The 14,726-nt window shown below is 50.4% G+C and overlaps 1 protein-coding gene and 1 pseudogene across 1 annotated transcript; one reads left to right on the top strand and one right to left on the bottom strand.

Annotated features, from left to right (window-relative positions):
* Positions 1-2,275: 2,275 nt before the first annotated feature.
* LOC149338925 (uncharacterized) lies at positions 2,276-2,735 on the bottom strand. Its single transcript, XM_089550830.1, has 2 exons — positions 2,709-2,735; positions 2,276-2,566 (listed from the first exon to the last, which is right to left on the bottom strand). Exons 1-2 carry the CDS (start codon positions 2,733-2,735, stop codon positions 2,276-2,278), a joined length of 318 nt encoding a protein of 105 aa, XP_089406956.1.
* Positions 2,736-11,189: 8,454 nt separating this feature from the next.
* Positions 11,190-12,258, top strand: LOC149338924 (uncharacterized; annotated as a pseudogene).
* The last annotated feature ends 2,468 nt before the right edge of the window (positions 12,259-14,726 follow it).

The raw sequence follows: 14,726 nt of genomic DNA, 5'->3' as shown, positions 1-14,726 counted from the left end.
ATACCCCTCCTTTCAAACGCGCACTGCGCACGACTGCGGCGACAGGTCAAACGGTGGCGAGCAGGAGAAGCGGCGGCGCACATGCGCAGTAGCCTGCGCCGTGCGTGACGTCACTCGTGCTTCGACGTACGCCGGCTCACGCGAAGCGCCGTGTTGACTAGCGTAGTGAAGCTTTTAGCTTCAAAAACTGAAAAATATGACAGACTTCCTCCCCGGATATGCAACTATCAACCCCTCATGCAGTAACACTATATGCCGCGGTTGCTCAAACAAGAAGTCACGAACACCTGGCACAAGGGCCAATTAGAATGAATGCATGGAGAGGGAGCCTCGAGTCATTGCGCTCACGAAATCGGAGCCGAATTGCTAACGCATTGCCCCCGGCATCGATGAAGTTGATCGTTCATGCCTCGACCACGGCGACATCAAAAACCTATAGTAGTGGATAAGAAAACGAAAATTGGTTTTAAGGAAAGGAAGTGACATATCCTCAGTGAACACCCGAACCGCGCCGTAATGGAAGGGAGTGAAAGAAGGAAGGAAGAAATGCGCCGTAGTGAAGGTCTCCGGAATAATTTGCGGACCACCTGGGGATCTTCTCACGTTCACTGACATCGTGCAGCACGCGGGTGACGTTTGTGTTTCGCCTCCATCTGAACTCGGCCGCGTGGTCGGGTCTGGCTCGGTAGACGGGCGCCTTAACCACTGAGCCACCGCGGCGGGAGCGAACGCAGCTGGTGAGGATAAGGCAAAGGAAGATTTGTTGAACCACAGAGGAAAGATTGTGCTAGCAAATCTAGCGACCCTGTATACGCAATGCCTTATAACCTCGAAAGAATCAAAAGTTTGGAAGAATGCTCATATCCTAATTCATAAGAAAAGAAACATCAAGGACTTGAATTACAAACCGATCAGCTTACTGTCCGTTGCCTACAAAGTATTCACTAAGGTAATCGCTAATAGTCAGGACAACCTTAGGCTTTAATTAACCAGATAATCAGGCAGGCTTTCGTAAAGGATACTCGACAATAGGCCATATTCACACTGTCAATCAGGTGATAGAGAAATGCACAGAATAAAACCAACCCCTATAGTAGCCTTAATTGATTACGAGAGTTAGAGGATACTTAAGCAATCTTCAATTCGTTGATGACTTGTCTTGCTAAGTCGCTCAGGACATGAACTACAAAGCATGAGTAATGAGTTAGACAAGCAGAGCAGAACGGTGAGCCTAAAAATTACCACGCAGAAAACCAAAGTAATGTTCAGCAGTATAGCAAGGGAAGAGTTCGCAGTTGGTAGCGAGGGGTTGGAAGGAGTAAGGGAATATGTCTACTTAGTACAGATAGTGATATCTGATCCGGATCATGAGATGAAAATAGCCAGAAGGATAAGAATGGGGCAGAGCGCATATGGAAGTTTCTCTGAGGTCATGAATGGCAATTGGCTCATATCCCTCAAGAGAAAAATCTACAGCAGCTATATCTTACCGGTACTCACCTATGGGGCAGAAACGTGGAGGCTAACAAAGAGGGTTCAGCTTAATTCAAGGACAACGCAGCGGGCTATGGAAAGAAAAATGTTAGGAGAAACGTTAAGAGATTGGAAGCGGGCGGAGTGGGTGAGGGAGTAAACGTGGGTTAATGAAATCCTATTTGAAATCAAGGGGAAGAAATGGGCTTGGGCAGGGCGTGTAATGCGAAGCCTGATAGCCGTTGCCCTTTAATCAGAGTGGATTCCAAGAGACGTCAAGCGTAGCAGGGACCGGCAGAGAGTTAGGTGGGCGGATGAGATTAAGTAGTTTGCAGGGATACGAAGGCCGCGACTGGCAAAGGAGAGGGTTAATTACAGGGACGTGGGAGAGGTCTTTGCCCGACAGTGAGCGTAGTCAGGCTGATGATGATGACTCCGGCTGGGTAGACGAGCGCCTTAACCACTGAGCCAGCGCGGCGGGTATTAGACGATGATCAAACAGTATTTTCGCCGACTGATTAAATCACGTTTATTGTACTATACGTTCCGCCGACATGAAATGCGGGGGCGGTTAAAAGAAATCAACGTCGACTGCTAATGTCTAGCCACAATAACAACATAATTGCCTCAAGGCACTCAGCTGGATTTCCGCACGTGTAAATAAAACAAACCTGAATTAACAAGTCAGAACATATGCATACGAAATTTATGGACATAAAACGACAATACAAAAAAAGACGGTAACATGCAAAAAAAAATTCGACCGGACAAGCGCCATCCCCCTACGAAGAGGGGGCGGCGCTCAACTCGTCTCTGGTGTGGACGACGCGGTGTCGTCGCCTCCCTCGCCGCTGCTCAGACCTTCATCTTCGGCTACGCCAGCGTCTGGGTCTTCGGCGTCGAGGCTTTTATTATTATCGCCGCCGGTGACGTGGACGAACGGCGGTAACGGCGCGCGGGAGCTGGAGGGCAGGCTCGGCGACGTGTTCTCCTTGTCCTTGCCCAGCGCGTAGAAGGTGACCACCGCGGAGGTCGTGATGACCACCAGCGCCACGCCGAAGATGAGGCCCAGGCTGGGGCCGGAGGCGCCCATCTGCAGCAGAAGGAGTAAAAAAGCTAGACACCACAGACTCCACAACATCCCAGCATCCTAATAGCTTCTCTACTGCCCTTCAGTATTACAGAAACTCCTACCAAAGCACTCCATCACTGCAGCCGGCACAGTGAGCACGCACCTGTTTTGTGGCGCAGTATGGATGCATATTTAGTGGTTGACAGCTGTGCCTTGCAGTCGTTCATAGCGCAGCACACTCACACCAGATAAATGCACCGCTGACATGACAGAACCGTATCCAATCCACATATCTAATGTCTGCCTGCCGTCTGGCTTGTTCCCATTTGGCATGTGATTCGCAAGAGTTTCCGTTATCTTTACAAAGGAGGCAGAGATTGTCTATAAAATTATCGTACAGTTTGTTATATTGCCGTCTTTTCAAAGGGATCTTAGTTCCCGTCTTCCATTCCAGTTCTCAATTCCTAATTCTTAGTTCCTATTTCAGTCCATATGCTGTAATAAAATCCTCAGTCATGAGCTTTGGCGTGCATGCATTGGTAACTACAACGCTCGGAACAGAGCTGTGTCATGCGAGTAATTGGAAGAGTACCTTGTTTAAACACAGCTGAATTGTTTCCAAAATTTTAAATTATCCCTATACAGCTTTTATATTCTGAAAGGTTGCCCCGGTACTGCAAGTTACAAATTGATAAACACGGCAGTTCATTAGTTAAACTAGCCGGGCTTACAAACCATCCTTTATATTATACACAAAACCCTGGAAACACAGAATGTTGATATATTCCGCACAAATTACGGGAAACTAAACTTAAAATTCCGCTTATTGACACCTATCCTGAACGAAGTGTCCGACCACGATAGCACAGATTCCACTGATAAATCATTCTGATTTATGCAGTACACTCTGTAACCTAACAAAAATGAACATGGCAATATAGTTGGCTCTCTGCCTGCTTCGTGTAAAGTGCACAGTTTCAGCAATGGTGTTTGTTTTTTCTACCTTCATCCTATTTTTTGTGAAAGGGACTATTTTCCTTAATTAAGTTGTATGAAATTTTTTTAAATGTTCCACAGCTCGCAGCGGGCATCCCTAAGGCATAGCTACCGAGGTCGGTAACCACTAGGATGTGGCGGTTGGCACGGCGGCAGGGATGTCTTCTTCCTGAGCATTGAACAATGTCAGCTGCTCCTACCTCAAAATTTTAAACTGTGTTTAAGTGAAAGAGAGTATTTTCTTTATTTAAATGGTATGAAAACCTTTTTAGATGTTCCGCTAAAAGACTTACGGAATGTTTAAAAAGCAGCGCCAGCTTTCTTTCTCGACTCGCAAGAACTTATTACCAAGCAAAAAAATTTCAGCACTCATGGGCTAGACCAGTGGAACTTTTTGCGCTTTAATTGACAGCAAGCAGGTACGTTCCCGAAAAGGCTGAGTCTGTTCGCCGTTTGTTAACAGTCGGAGAAGCGCTCTTTCTGCAGCGCTGGCACACGCGCTTCTTTGTAGTGCGGGGAGGCAGGCTTAGAGTGCCAGCCTTGCTGTATTAGCCTCCCTTTCAGTGTGTTTTGATGTATTGGTTTGTTTCCTTTTTTTGTGTAAGGCTCCTTTGTGTGCCTTTAGTGCTCCTTTTTGCCTGTATGTGTGGTACTACACATGGTGGCTATTGTCATGCCACCAACTGTGCCATTAATTGCTCCTTATTTACTGTGGGATATGCTCCCGCCCATCAGTGGCAATTGTATTGACCCGTAAGCCACGGGCTTTTTGTACTAAATAGGTGCATTTTGTGAATTTTGTACGGAGCCGGCTCCCTTGTGCATATATGTACTGATTATGTATTCTTAGGTTCCGTTCGTACACAATAAATTTCTCTTTGTACTCCATATCCTGGAGGGCCTCATGCACTAGGAGGCATGTATTGGCGAAAGCCTTTAATCTTTATGCTGTTGTTACCATGTTAGGAAATGTGTCCGCCTTTCGGATACATGCCTTATATGGGCATATGCCGATCGAACATGACAGCGGAAGTTTTTGGTAATTAGTAGTAGTTAAGAAGTGGCACATGGGACTGCACTGAGCCTGTACCTTAACAGTAATTAATCAGTTTACTAGTTGAGGTCACGTTAGCCATCACTAACCACACATTAACTAGTATCAGGAATTGTGCAAGTCACGCTTAACTATCATTAACCATCGTTAATAGTTAGATGTTTCTAGATGTTTCGTAGACATTGTGTCGAATGTTCTAGACAGTTCCATCACATGACAGGTGGACGACAGGACGTGATGGATGATATTAGAACAATGGTAAAGACCAATTAGCCTAATTGACCTTTCTAGTCAGACACATAAATAAATAAAACCGAGTAGGATATTGGCCGAGTTGGGGGATCGAACCAGGGTCTCCGGAGAGCGAGAGGAGCACGCTAACTAGTCCGCTATGCCAACTCGATGGTTTGGAATGAACAAAGGCACGTCTAGCTAATACGGCGCCTTCGTTCACTCCCATCTTCCTCCCTTCTTTTACAGCGAGGTTCAGGTGTCCACCGAGATATGCGCGAGAGATACATTTCCTTTCCTCAAAAACCAATTTACCGTCGAGCAAGGTGTACAGCCGAATGAGCGATGGCGTTCTGTGGACTCTCTGGCAGCGTTGCAAGAAACACACATCAGTGACACAAGCAGCAACACTGAGCATAAGGCTTTCGCCTCACCGCACTTTAGGTAAACAAAGTGCCCCCCCTGAATTTTAAGGCGAAAACCTTTAATACCTCATGCTGTCGTTAGCAATCCTTGTCGGCAGCCGTGTCCGCGTCCGTGCCGGCAGCCGTGTCTGCGTCTGTGTCGGCAGCCGTGTCGACAAGTGTGTCCGTTTTCCGCGTTTTGACGGTTGTCCGCCGAGATATGCGAGACAGTTACTGCGTAATTTCCTTTCCTCAAATACAATTTTCAGTTTCTTCATTACGGCCCCTCTTTCATCTTTCACTGCCACTTCCTCCCTTCCTCTACGGTGCGGTTAAGGTGTCCACCGAGATGCCTGAGAATTACAGCGCCATTTACTTTCCTCAAAAAGCGTTGCGTTCAAAGGTCAAGGCATCGCGCCGAACAGATGGTGGTGTTCCCTGGACTCCCTGGCAGCGCTACAACACGCTGTCGCGTTCCACTCCTAAAGGCCAAGCTTAGGCGCCATTAATTAGCAGTCAATTAGTGCTGAGTGATTAATCAGTAATTAGTCATTGATTAGTAATTTGTAATTACTTCGTCATCAATTATGCGTGACATCATCCAGTGGTGACGTCACCAGTGTGACATAGGCAACGTGGTGCGGAAAACGCTTTCACCTCAACGCACTCTAGACAGACAAAATGCACCACCCTCAAGAAACTCGAGCATGTTCTAGGCGCGATATCGCACCTCATCCGCAGGGTTTCGGGACGTCATAGCAGCATGAAGGAGCACGACCTATGTCGCCTCATTCATGCCTTTGTCCTCAGTCGTGTGCTATACACTACCCGATATTTACAACTATCCAAACATGACAAACGCTTTTGATGCTTTGATTCGCAAGGCAATTCAAGGTAGCACTTCACCTTCCCCTCAACGCACCCACAGACAGTGTGCTTGGCCTGAGCTTCCACAACACGGTCGGGGAACTGGCAGAGGCCCACCGACAGGCCTAATACATCGGGCTCACACAAACCTCCACAGGTCGGTATATCCTGGACTCCCTAGGAATCAAAATACCGGCCAACCACCCAACCCTCATCGCCATGCCACGACCCCTTCACCGGGAGCTCCTAATCAGGCCGCTCCCGAGGAATGTGCAACCGTCCCACCATGAGCAGCGCCGCAGAGCATCTGCGAAGGCACTCCATCGAGCGTACAGCCCCGGAGCCGGACGCCGTATGGGTGGACGCTGCCTGCACTTGTGATGAAGCCACAGCAGCTGTGATGGACTCTTATTTATCCACCTTCCTCACACTACCTCTCCCTCCAGACACCTCCCCAGAGGCTGCAGAGGAAGCCGCCATTGCACTTGCTATCACCCGCACGGAAGGCCGGTACATTTTAAGTGATTCTAAAACTGCGATACTAAACTTTGCTCGAGGCCGAGTCTATATCCCTGCTTTTGGCATACTGGACTCGCCCGATGCACCCCCGCCCCGCCAAGTGGAACTGATATGGGTGCCCGCGCACTCCGGGAATCCCGGAAACGAGGCCGCCAACCTCTTAGCCCGAGGTTCTTTAAACCGGGCTCAGGTGGCCTCGGATCGGGGATTAACGAAGGAGCGCATGCACTCATTCAGAGAGCTGACGCAGGCCTACAGAGCCACACGCCAGCTCTAGCCCCCGCCGCACCCCTCCATAGATAACAAACAAGCAACACTGGCGCAGACTACAGACATACTCTCTCCCCTCACCCCTTACGCTAGCCCACTATCATCCCTCCTTCCCCACTCCGGCATGCGCCCTATGCCCAGAACCCTTCGCCTCTTCCCTCCACATACTTTCCCTCTGCCCGGCGGACCCTCCCCCGCGGGACCTAGAGAACCTCAAGACCTGGGAGGACTGGGAGACCCTGCTGCGCTCGGAGGACCCGGCCGTGCAGGCCATCTCCACCGGCTGGGCTGCCAGTGTTATAGACCTTAGGAATATAAACACTTAAGTGCAGTGGGGTCGTGCGGGGACCCTGGGGCGTGCCCCGAATTCCTGTTATAGTAAAGTTTTTCTGTCTCTCCCCCTCATTTTTCCTATAAAATCTATATGAGAAAAAAATGGCAGTGGCTTAGCTCAGCTAGGACGGGTTATACATAGCAGGAGTGCGGTTAAAATTCATTACAGCTTGCCGTTCAGCTTGGCTTCTCTCCTGCTACGTCCAATGTTTAGTTTTGGCTGTTTTCCCCCCGTTGCGTCTAATTGCATCTACATTAAAGACCGGCATTTGTTATGCAGAAAAGTGTGACGCATTTATTTTATTTCCAGTTCTTCGTCTTACAGTTGTAGCCTGGCTTCTTTCAGGCCCACAATGCAGGCAGTGTACTTTAGATGCCATTTTTGCGCTTGTCTGGCTCCCGACTGCTTTGTGAGAGAGAGGGAGAAAAACTTTACTTTAAGAGGAATTCTGGGCCCGCCGCAGGTTCTCCGCACGACCCCACTGTACACAAGCGTTTCTGTTCCTAATGTCCATAACACTGGCCGCCCGGCCGGTGCCGGTGGTCTGCTCGGCCGGGTCCTCCGAGCGCAGCAGGGTCTCCCACTCCTCCTAGGTCTTGAGGTTCTCTAGATCCCGCGGTGGAGGGTCCGCCGAGCAGAAGAAAAGGATGTGGAGGGAAGAGGCGAAGTGTTCTGGACATAGGGCGCAAGCAAAAGTAGGGAAGTAGGGATGATAATGAGCTAGGTTAAGGGGTGAGGAGAGAGTGTGTGTCTGTAGTCTGCGCCAGAGTGTTGCGTGTTTATTTTCTAGGGAGCGGTAGAACGGGGGGTAGAGCTGGCGTGAGGCTCTGTATGCCTGCGTCACCTCGCTGAATGAGTCCATTCGCTCCTTCTTGAAACCTGGATCCGAGGCCACCTGAGTCCGGTTTTAAAGAACCTCGGGCTAAAGGGTTGGTGGCCTGCCAAGGGGCTGAGTAAGGCGGAGGAGCGAACTCTGCGGCGCCTGCAGACAGGAACTCTTCTCTGTCCTGCCATAGCAAAACACTTCGATCCGAACACAGATGGGCGCTGCCCGCACTGTGGAAAGATCTGCGATATCTTTCACATGGTGTGGGCATGTACTCAGAATCCTCACCTTCCCCCTTCCCCCACCCCCACCCGAGAGGCATGCGAGACTGCCCTCCTCAACTGCTCCACACTGGAGTCTCAAAGGGCTCTAGTAAAGCGGGCGCGAGACGGGGCCTCGTCGTGCGGTGTCCCGGACTAAGGATACCGACCATGTAGCAGGTTTTTTGACCCTCAAACTCTCTTTGCAAATTAAAGTTCTTGACCACCACCACCTCGCTTCCGGGATTCCCGGAGTGCGCAGGCACTCCTATCACCTCCACTTGGCGGGGCGTTGGTGCACCGGGCGAATCCAATATGCCAAAAGCAGGGACACGGACTCGGCCTCGAGCATAGTTTAGAATCGCAGTTTTAGAGTCACTTCCAGGCTTCCGTGCGGGTGAAAGCAAGGGCAATGGCGACTTCCTCTGCAGCCTCTGGGGAGGTGTCTCGGGGAAGAGGTAGTGTGATGAGGGTGGATGAAGAGGAGCCCGCCACAGCTTCTGTCACTTCATCACCCGTGCAGGCAGCTTCTACCCATACGGCGTCCGGCTGGGAGCCGTACGCTCGATGGAGTGCCTTCGCATCGGCTCGGCGGCGCTGCTCATGGTGGGACGGCTGCATATTCCTTGGAAGCGGCTTGATAAGGAGCTCCCGGTGAAGGAGTCGTGGGATGGCGAGGAGTTGCGTCGTTGGCCGGTATTCTACTTCCGACGGAGTCCAGGATATACCGGCCTGTAGAGGCTTGTGTCAGCCTGATGTATTGCGCCCTTCGGTGGGCCTCCGGTGGGCCTCCGCCAGTTCCCCAATCGTGTAGTGGAGGCCCAGGCCTAGTAATCTGTCTGTGGGTGTGTTGAAGGGAAGATGAAGTACTACCTTGATTCCTTGCGGATCAAGGCATCCAAAGCGTTTATGTCGTGTTTGGATAGTTGTAGGTATGGGGTAGCGTACAGCAGATGGCTGAGGACAAAGGCATTAATGAGGTGACATAGGTAGCGCTCCTTCATGCCTCTATAATGTCGCGAAATCCTGCGGATGAGGTGCGATATAGCACCTACAACCTGCTTGAGTTTCTTGAGGATGGTGGTGTTTTTACCATCGTTCTGGATGTGCAGGCCCAATACACGCAAGGCTGTCAACGTCAGGTATCGGGTCACCATTCAGTTTAACGGCAATGGGGGAGCGGCGGTTCTTAGGCCGGATGAGGAGAAGTTCGGACTTGTCTGGGTACGTGCGTAATTTTGGGTGATGGTGGCTGCTTCCTGTAAGGTGCTCTCTATGCCACCGTCTCTGCCGTGGGTGGTCCACAGCTGCCGGGTGATATCGTCTCCATAAATAGTGTGCTTCAGGTGGGGAATAGTTGCCAATATTCGGGCGGGGGGGATAAGGGTTATGTTAAAAAGGAAGGAGGAGAGGAAGGAGTCTCGAGGGGTGCCAATACTCTGAAGCGTGTAGGAGGGAGATGACAGAGGTCCGAAGTGTATCGCAGCCCTGTGGTCAGTCAGCAATGCTTGAATGTAGGCGTACGTGCGCACACCCACATTCAATGGGGATAAGGCAGTCATGACCGCCTGATGTTCAATGCGATCAAAAGCTTTGGAGAGATCGAAAGCTAAGACTGCCTTGGTGTGACATGGAAGAAGCGGGTCGAAAGTGTCGTGTGAGAGTTACAGCACGGCATCCTGCGCGGATAGATGGGGGCGAAATCCCACCACGCTATGCGGGTATAAATTTTCCGCCATGTGACTTGTGATCTCGCTAACAGGACATGCTCAAGGAGCTTCCCGAGGCATGACGTTAGCGAAATCGGGGGAAGGTTTTAGAGTGTTCAGTGGTGTAAGATGGAAGGAGGAGTGTAAGATGGGCGCCACCATCAGGCGGCGCCCACTAATATTTCGCGAGTACAAATGGTGATATTACGAGTGATCGAGCTAGCTTTCAAAAAATACAAAGGTTTTTTACGAAACACCACAAAACACCTGTTTCTGCGAGCTGAGCGGCGTGTCACTTTAGGGAGGCAAATTGACAATCTAATAAATAGTTGTTCAGAAATACAGTGCAGAATTTTAATTTATATTTCTAACATCATGAAGCCCTTCGGCTAAAACAAACACCTCATATAAAGGGACTCTGCTAGAATCATTACCATGCAGGACCGATCGACCTTTCTTTTGAAATCGAGCAAAAAATTCACTCCGTTCCTTTTACACCGCTGTGCTGAGCAAATCAACAGGAAATAGTCGCTCTGGCCTCGACCAAGTTTAATGTCACGAGAGTGCGCCCCGCTGTCTGCAGACAACCGCAGCTTCCATTAGAAGGGGCTGTCACTCGCAACTATTCTATAATGACCTGTGCACAACGCGCTTCAGCTCCCTCCCTTTTGCATCGCGTATTGAGTGCTCTCACGGCGATATAAGGAAACCGTCGAAGGTAAAGTACGAAGAAGAACAGGCGACGTGTGTTGCAGTAAAAAGCGAAGTCTTCCAAACACCATGCAAAGGAACCCCGCAAGGCTCGGTGATATCACCAGTGCTCTTCAATATAACAATGATCATCCTAGCCAGAGAACTTAGCCAGATACAAGGGATTAGACACGCAATGTATGCGGACGACATAACCATATGGACCAACGAAGGCTCGCTGGGAAGTAAGCAGGAGGCGCTACAAGCGGCAGCCACCTGCATCGAAGAATACACGAAGAAAAGGGGACTAAAATTCTCTACGGAGAAGTTCGAACTCCTCAGAGTAGGAAGGCACCCCACGGAAGCCCACCTCGAGGTGAAATTGGAAGGGCAGAATATACCGGAACAATGAATGATACGAATACTCGGCATGTGGCTGCTAAGTACCAGGAAATGCAGCCACACACTCAGCCTGCTAAGCAAAGCGGCGGAGCAAGTAGGCGGAATGATAAGCAGAGTAGCCAGCAGAAGACACGGCATGAAGGAGGAAGACACAATCAGACTGGTGAACAGCCTGATAGTCAGCCGGGTGACATACTCACTACCATACCACGCAACAACCAAAGCCGAAAGGGAGCAAGGAGAAACAATCCTCCGCAAAGCATACAAGACAGCACTACATCTACCAAGGAACACGCCCAACGAGAAACTAATGCAGTTGGGGCACAGCAACACATTCGAGGAGCTGAGTGAATGCAAAGTTAAAGCGCAAGTCCGGAGACTCAGCGACACAAAAACCGGAAGAGCACTTCTGACGAGGTTGGGTCGGGAGACGGAGAACGATCAGAGTAACAGGGAAGACATACCAGATACATTAAGAAGTAACATAAGCATACAACCCATACCCCGCAACATGGACCCAAATCTCCATGCCAGCAGAAGGAAAGCTAGGGCAGAGCACTACGAGAAAACGATAGGACATCGAGACAGCACGGTATATACCGATGCCTCCCCGTGCTACGGCAAACATAGTAACAGGATGGCGGCAGTAGTCGTCAACCACCTGGGAGAACACGTAACGAGCCTCACAGCCAGGGCATCAAGGGTAACAGAGGCGGAGGAGATAACGATAGCCCTTGCAGTGAAGGAAGGGGACAGGAGGGGAAGATCTCTGAATATCCTAACAGACTAACAGGAAGCGTGCCGAAACTACACAAAGGGTAGGATAGGCAAAACGGCGCTCAGGATCCTCAACGAGGGGGTACCCTCGGGGAGGAGAGAAAAGCACAATATAATTTGGATACCGGGCCACGCGGGGGTCTGGGGCAACGAAAGGGTGGACGAACTAGCTCGAGGATTTACCATCCGAGCAGGGGAGTCACAAGCCCCGGAGGAACTCTGGACCGACCGGGGGGCTGGGTATTCTGAAACACTAAGTCTATACAGGGGTCTGAGATACAAATATCCCCCACCACACAAAGAGCTAAGCAAGGAAGAAGCCGCAAAATGGCGGAAATTACAAACAGGCTGCTTCCCAAATTTATGCATACTAAGCAAGATGTTCCCAAACGCAATACCGCGCCACATGCCCTTGGTGCGAAGCGAGGCCAACACTATACCACCACATAACACGGGAATGCGATAGAAACATATCGTTTCACAAACAAGACACACCAAGTGCGGAGCAATGGGAAAGCCGGCTCACCAGCTGCGAGCTAGAGGCCCAAAGGGCACTCATAGCATACGCAAGCGAGGTTGCCAGACTCAGTGGAGCCCTGGACTAGGCGCCCACCCAAGGCTAAGGAGGCGACCTCAAGACCTGAAGACGACCTCCACCGCAAGCGCAACTTAAGAAATCAATAAAGTTTCTACTCACTCACTCACTCCCTGTCTTTAAGTGTCTTCTACATCATTTTCGTTGCCAAGCTCGCCTCGATTCCACTTAAGCGAATGTCTCTGGCACTATCATACTTGGCGCACTCTCCTCTCTTTGTGTATACTGTGGCGCCTCACTGATATCGAGCCTGGCTCCGGGAAATAGATTCAAATTTAGAGCCTCGATTTTCGGTCTACATCAGCCAGCGAGGAAAGAGCAATCTTCTCCGGGCTTCAAGCGTGCAAGTGCAGCACCAAGATAGAGGAAATGTTTCCAGAGCCGTCCCGCAGCCCGCTGCCAGCTGTCTCTTTTTTAAAGCTGCGTTGCTTCTGCGCCTGGCACAGTACACACTCTTACAAAAATTTCTTTAGACAGTTTATAGACTGTTCTTTGAAATTTGTCAATAAAATCTGTAAAATCTTCGTAAAAAAATTTAAGGGGCACTTTGGTTCTCTAAAGTGCTGCAAGGCGAAAGCCTTTCCTGGCGCGCTGTTTGGCATCGACTGCGAGACTGTTTGTGCTGTACTAGTGCTTTATTTGACTACACACTTTGACTACACATCACAACTACACACTTTGATTGCCGACTTTGACTGCTTCTTTAGCACGACTCTCTCTCTGCTTCGATGAGTTCGGTTGTATCCAGGGCTCTGTTCGCTGTAATGATGTATGTAATGTGGTCACCCACACACGCCTTTACGCCCCCTGTCGGAGCGAACGACAACTATTTTATTAGTTGTCGTGTGCTTCAAAAGGGGGCGTAGGCATCCGTGGGTGACGTCATTACTTCGAATCCGCGCACTCTGTTGTCTTAACCATTTGGACCAACCGAAAAGCGTGCCACCTCTGCTGACAACCTTCTGTCGACAACGACGAGGCATTAAAGGTTTTCGCCTTAAAATCCTATAGACTAGCGTATAGGCACCACAATTCCTATAGAAAGTTGGTAGACAATCTATAGATTTACGCCACACCTTTAGCGGCCTTTTATCTATAGACGTTCTTCAGACTATGAACACACGGAGGGCAATATCTATAAGAAGGCAATAAAGCCTCTAAAAAAGTCGGCCATACACATAAGACTGCTTGCGTGAGAGAATGCGCCCGCCCGCTCTATTTGTGAACACAGTCGCCTTGCACTGCGGCGTGATGCAACCCGATGCCACGCCGCTGGCAATTCTGCCTCTGCATGGCTCTGCGTAGCCGCTGCCGGGACGCCGCGGCACTCCTTCTGATCTCAGCTCTAACTCTGAAAGCAGTCGCCGCCGTATCGCGGCCCGCGCTGCGCCTTAAGGGTATCACGTGGTAGCTAACAGGTTAATGCCCATATTGCAGAACTTGTCTTTCTCTAACTAATACTGATAGATCCCCGGGAGTCCACATACCGCTCCTGGCGCAGTGGTGCAGCGGTTAAGCGGTGGCAGGTGCTGCCACCGGTGACTCTTGTGTGGTCCAGGTTGTCCCGAGGAACCTTGCACGACCAGTCATTAATTTAACCTCCACGTGCCAGGTTGCATGAGGATGCCATCTTTTATGAGTACCACTCAGTGTTAACGCGCGCGAACGCACGTACACACACACACACACACACACACACACACACAGTCGCGCTTTCATAAATGAGGCAAGTAAGGCTTACGCCTTAACTCTACAAGTCTCGAAACCATTTTTTTGCGAAAGCAACACTACTGGAGCCCAGCTCGGCTCGTTGCGTTTGCTCGTGGCGGTGCGGCTACCAAACGGCCTTGAGTCGCCGTTGCCTAGCAACCGCTTCAGCTGCGCTCTAACCCGAGTTACTACCCGAGCTTACCCGGGTGAGCTCGGTTAAGTACGGTCAAGTTCGGAGCAGCGTCGCGCCAGTTGCGCGAGAGGTTGCTAGGGGAGAGCAACATGTGTCGCACAATCCCTACCGGTGGCTGAGTTAGAAACAGCCACCTGCCAATGGGGTGTTCGTAAGGCGTGCACAGCTGAAGCACAGACAAGCACGCGTCGGCTCACCTGCTGCATCTGCGCGCCCTTCGGTCTCATGATGTCTTCTTCTTCTTCTTCTTCTTCTTCTTCACCATATAAAAATGGCACATACCCACGCGGGGGGATTGGCCAAGGTACGGTGGTGAATGCCAAGGGGAGGGGGGGAAAAGTGGG

The sequence above is a fragment of the Amblyomma mixtum genome, chromosome 6 (genome assembly GCF_055824585.1).
Source record: "Amblyomma mixtum isolate Tamu chromosome 6, ASM5582458v1, whole genome shotgun sequence".
In the NCBI taxonomy this organism is placed as follows: Eukaryota; Metazoa; Arthropoda; class Arachnida; order Ixodida; family Ixodidae; genus Amblyomma; species Amblyomma mixtum.
The sequence above is the reverse complement of the archived record's forward strand: the minus strand, read 5'-3'. Positions and strand labels throughout refer to the sequence as shown.

Coding starts and splice junctions, on each gene's coding strand:
- LOC149338925 (XM_089550830.1), bottom strand. CDS start 2,735: ATGCATCCATACTGCGCCACAAAACAG. Junction 2,567..2,708: donor CATACTGCGCCACAAAACAG/GTGCGTGCTCAC, acceptor CTTCTGCTGCAG/ATGGGCGCCTCCGGCCCCAG.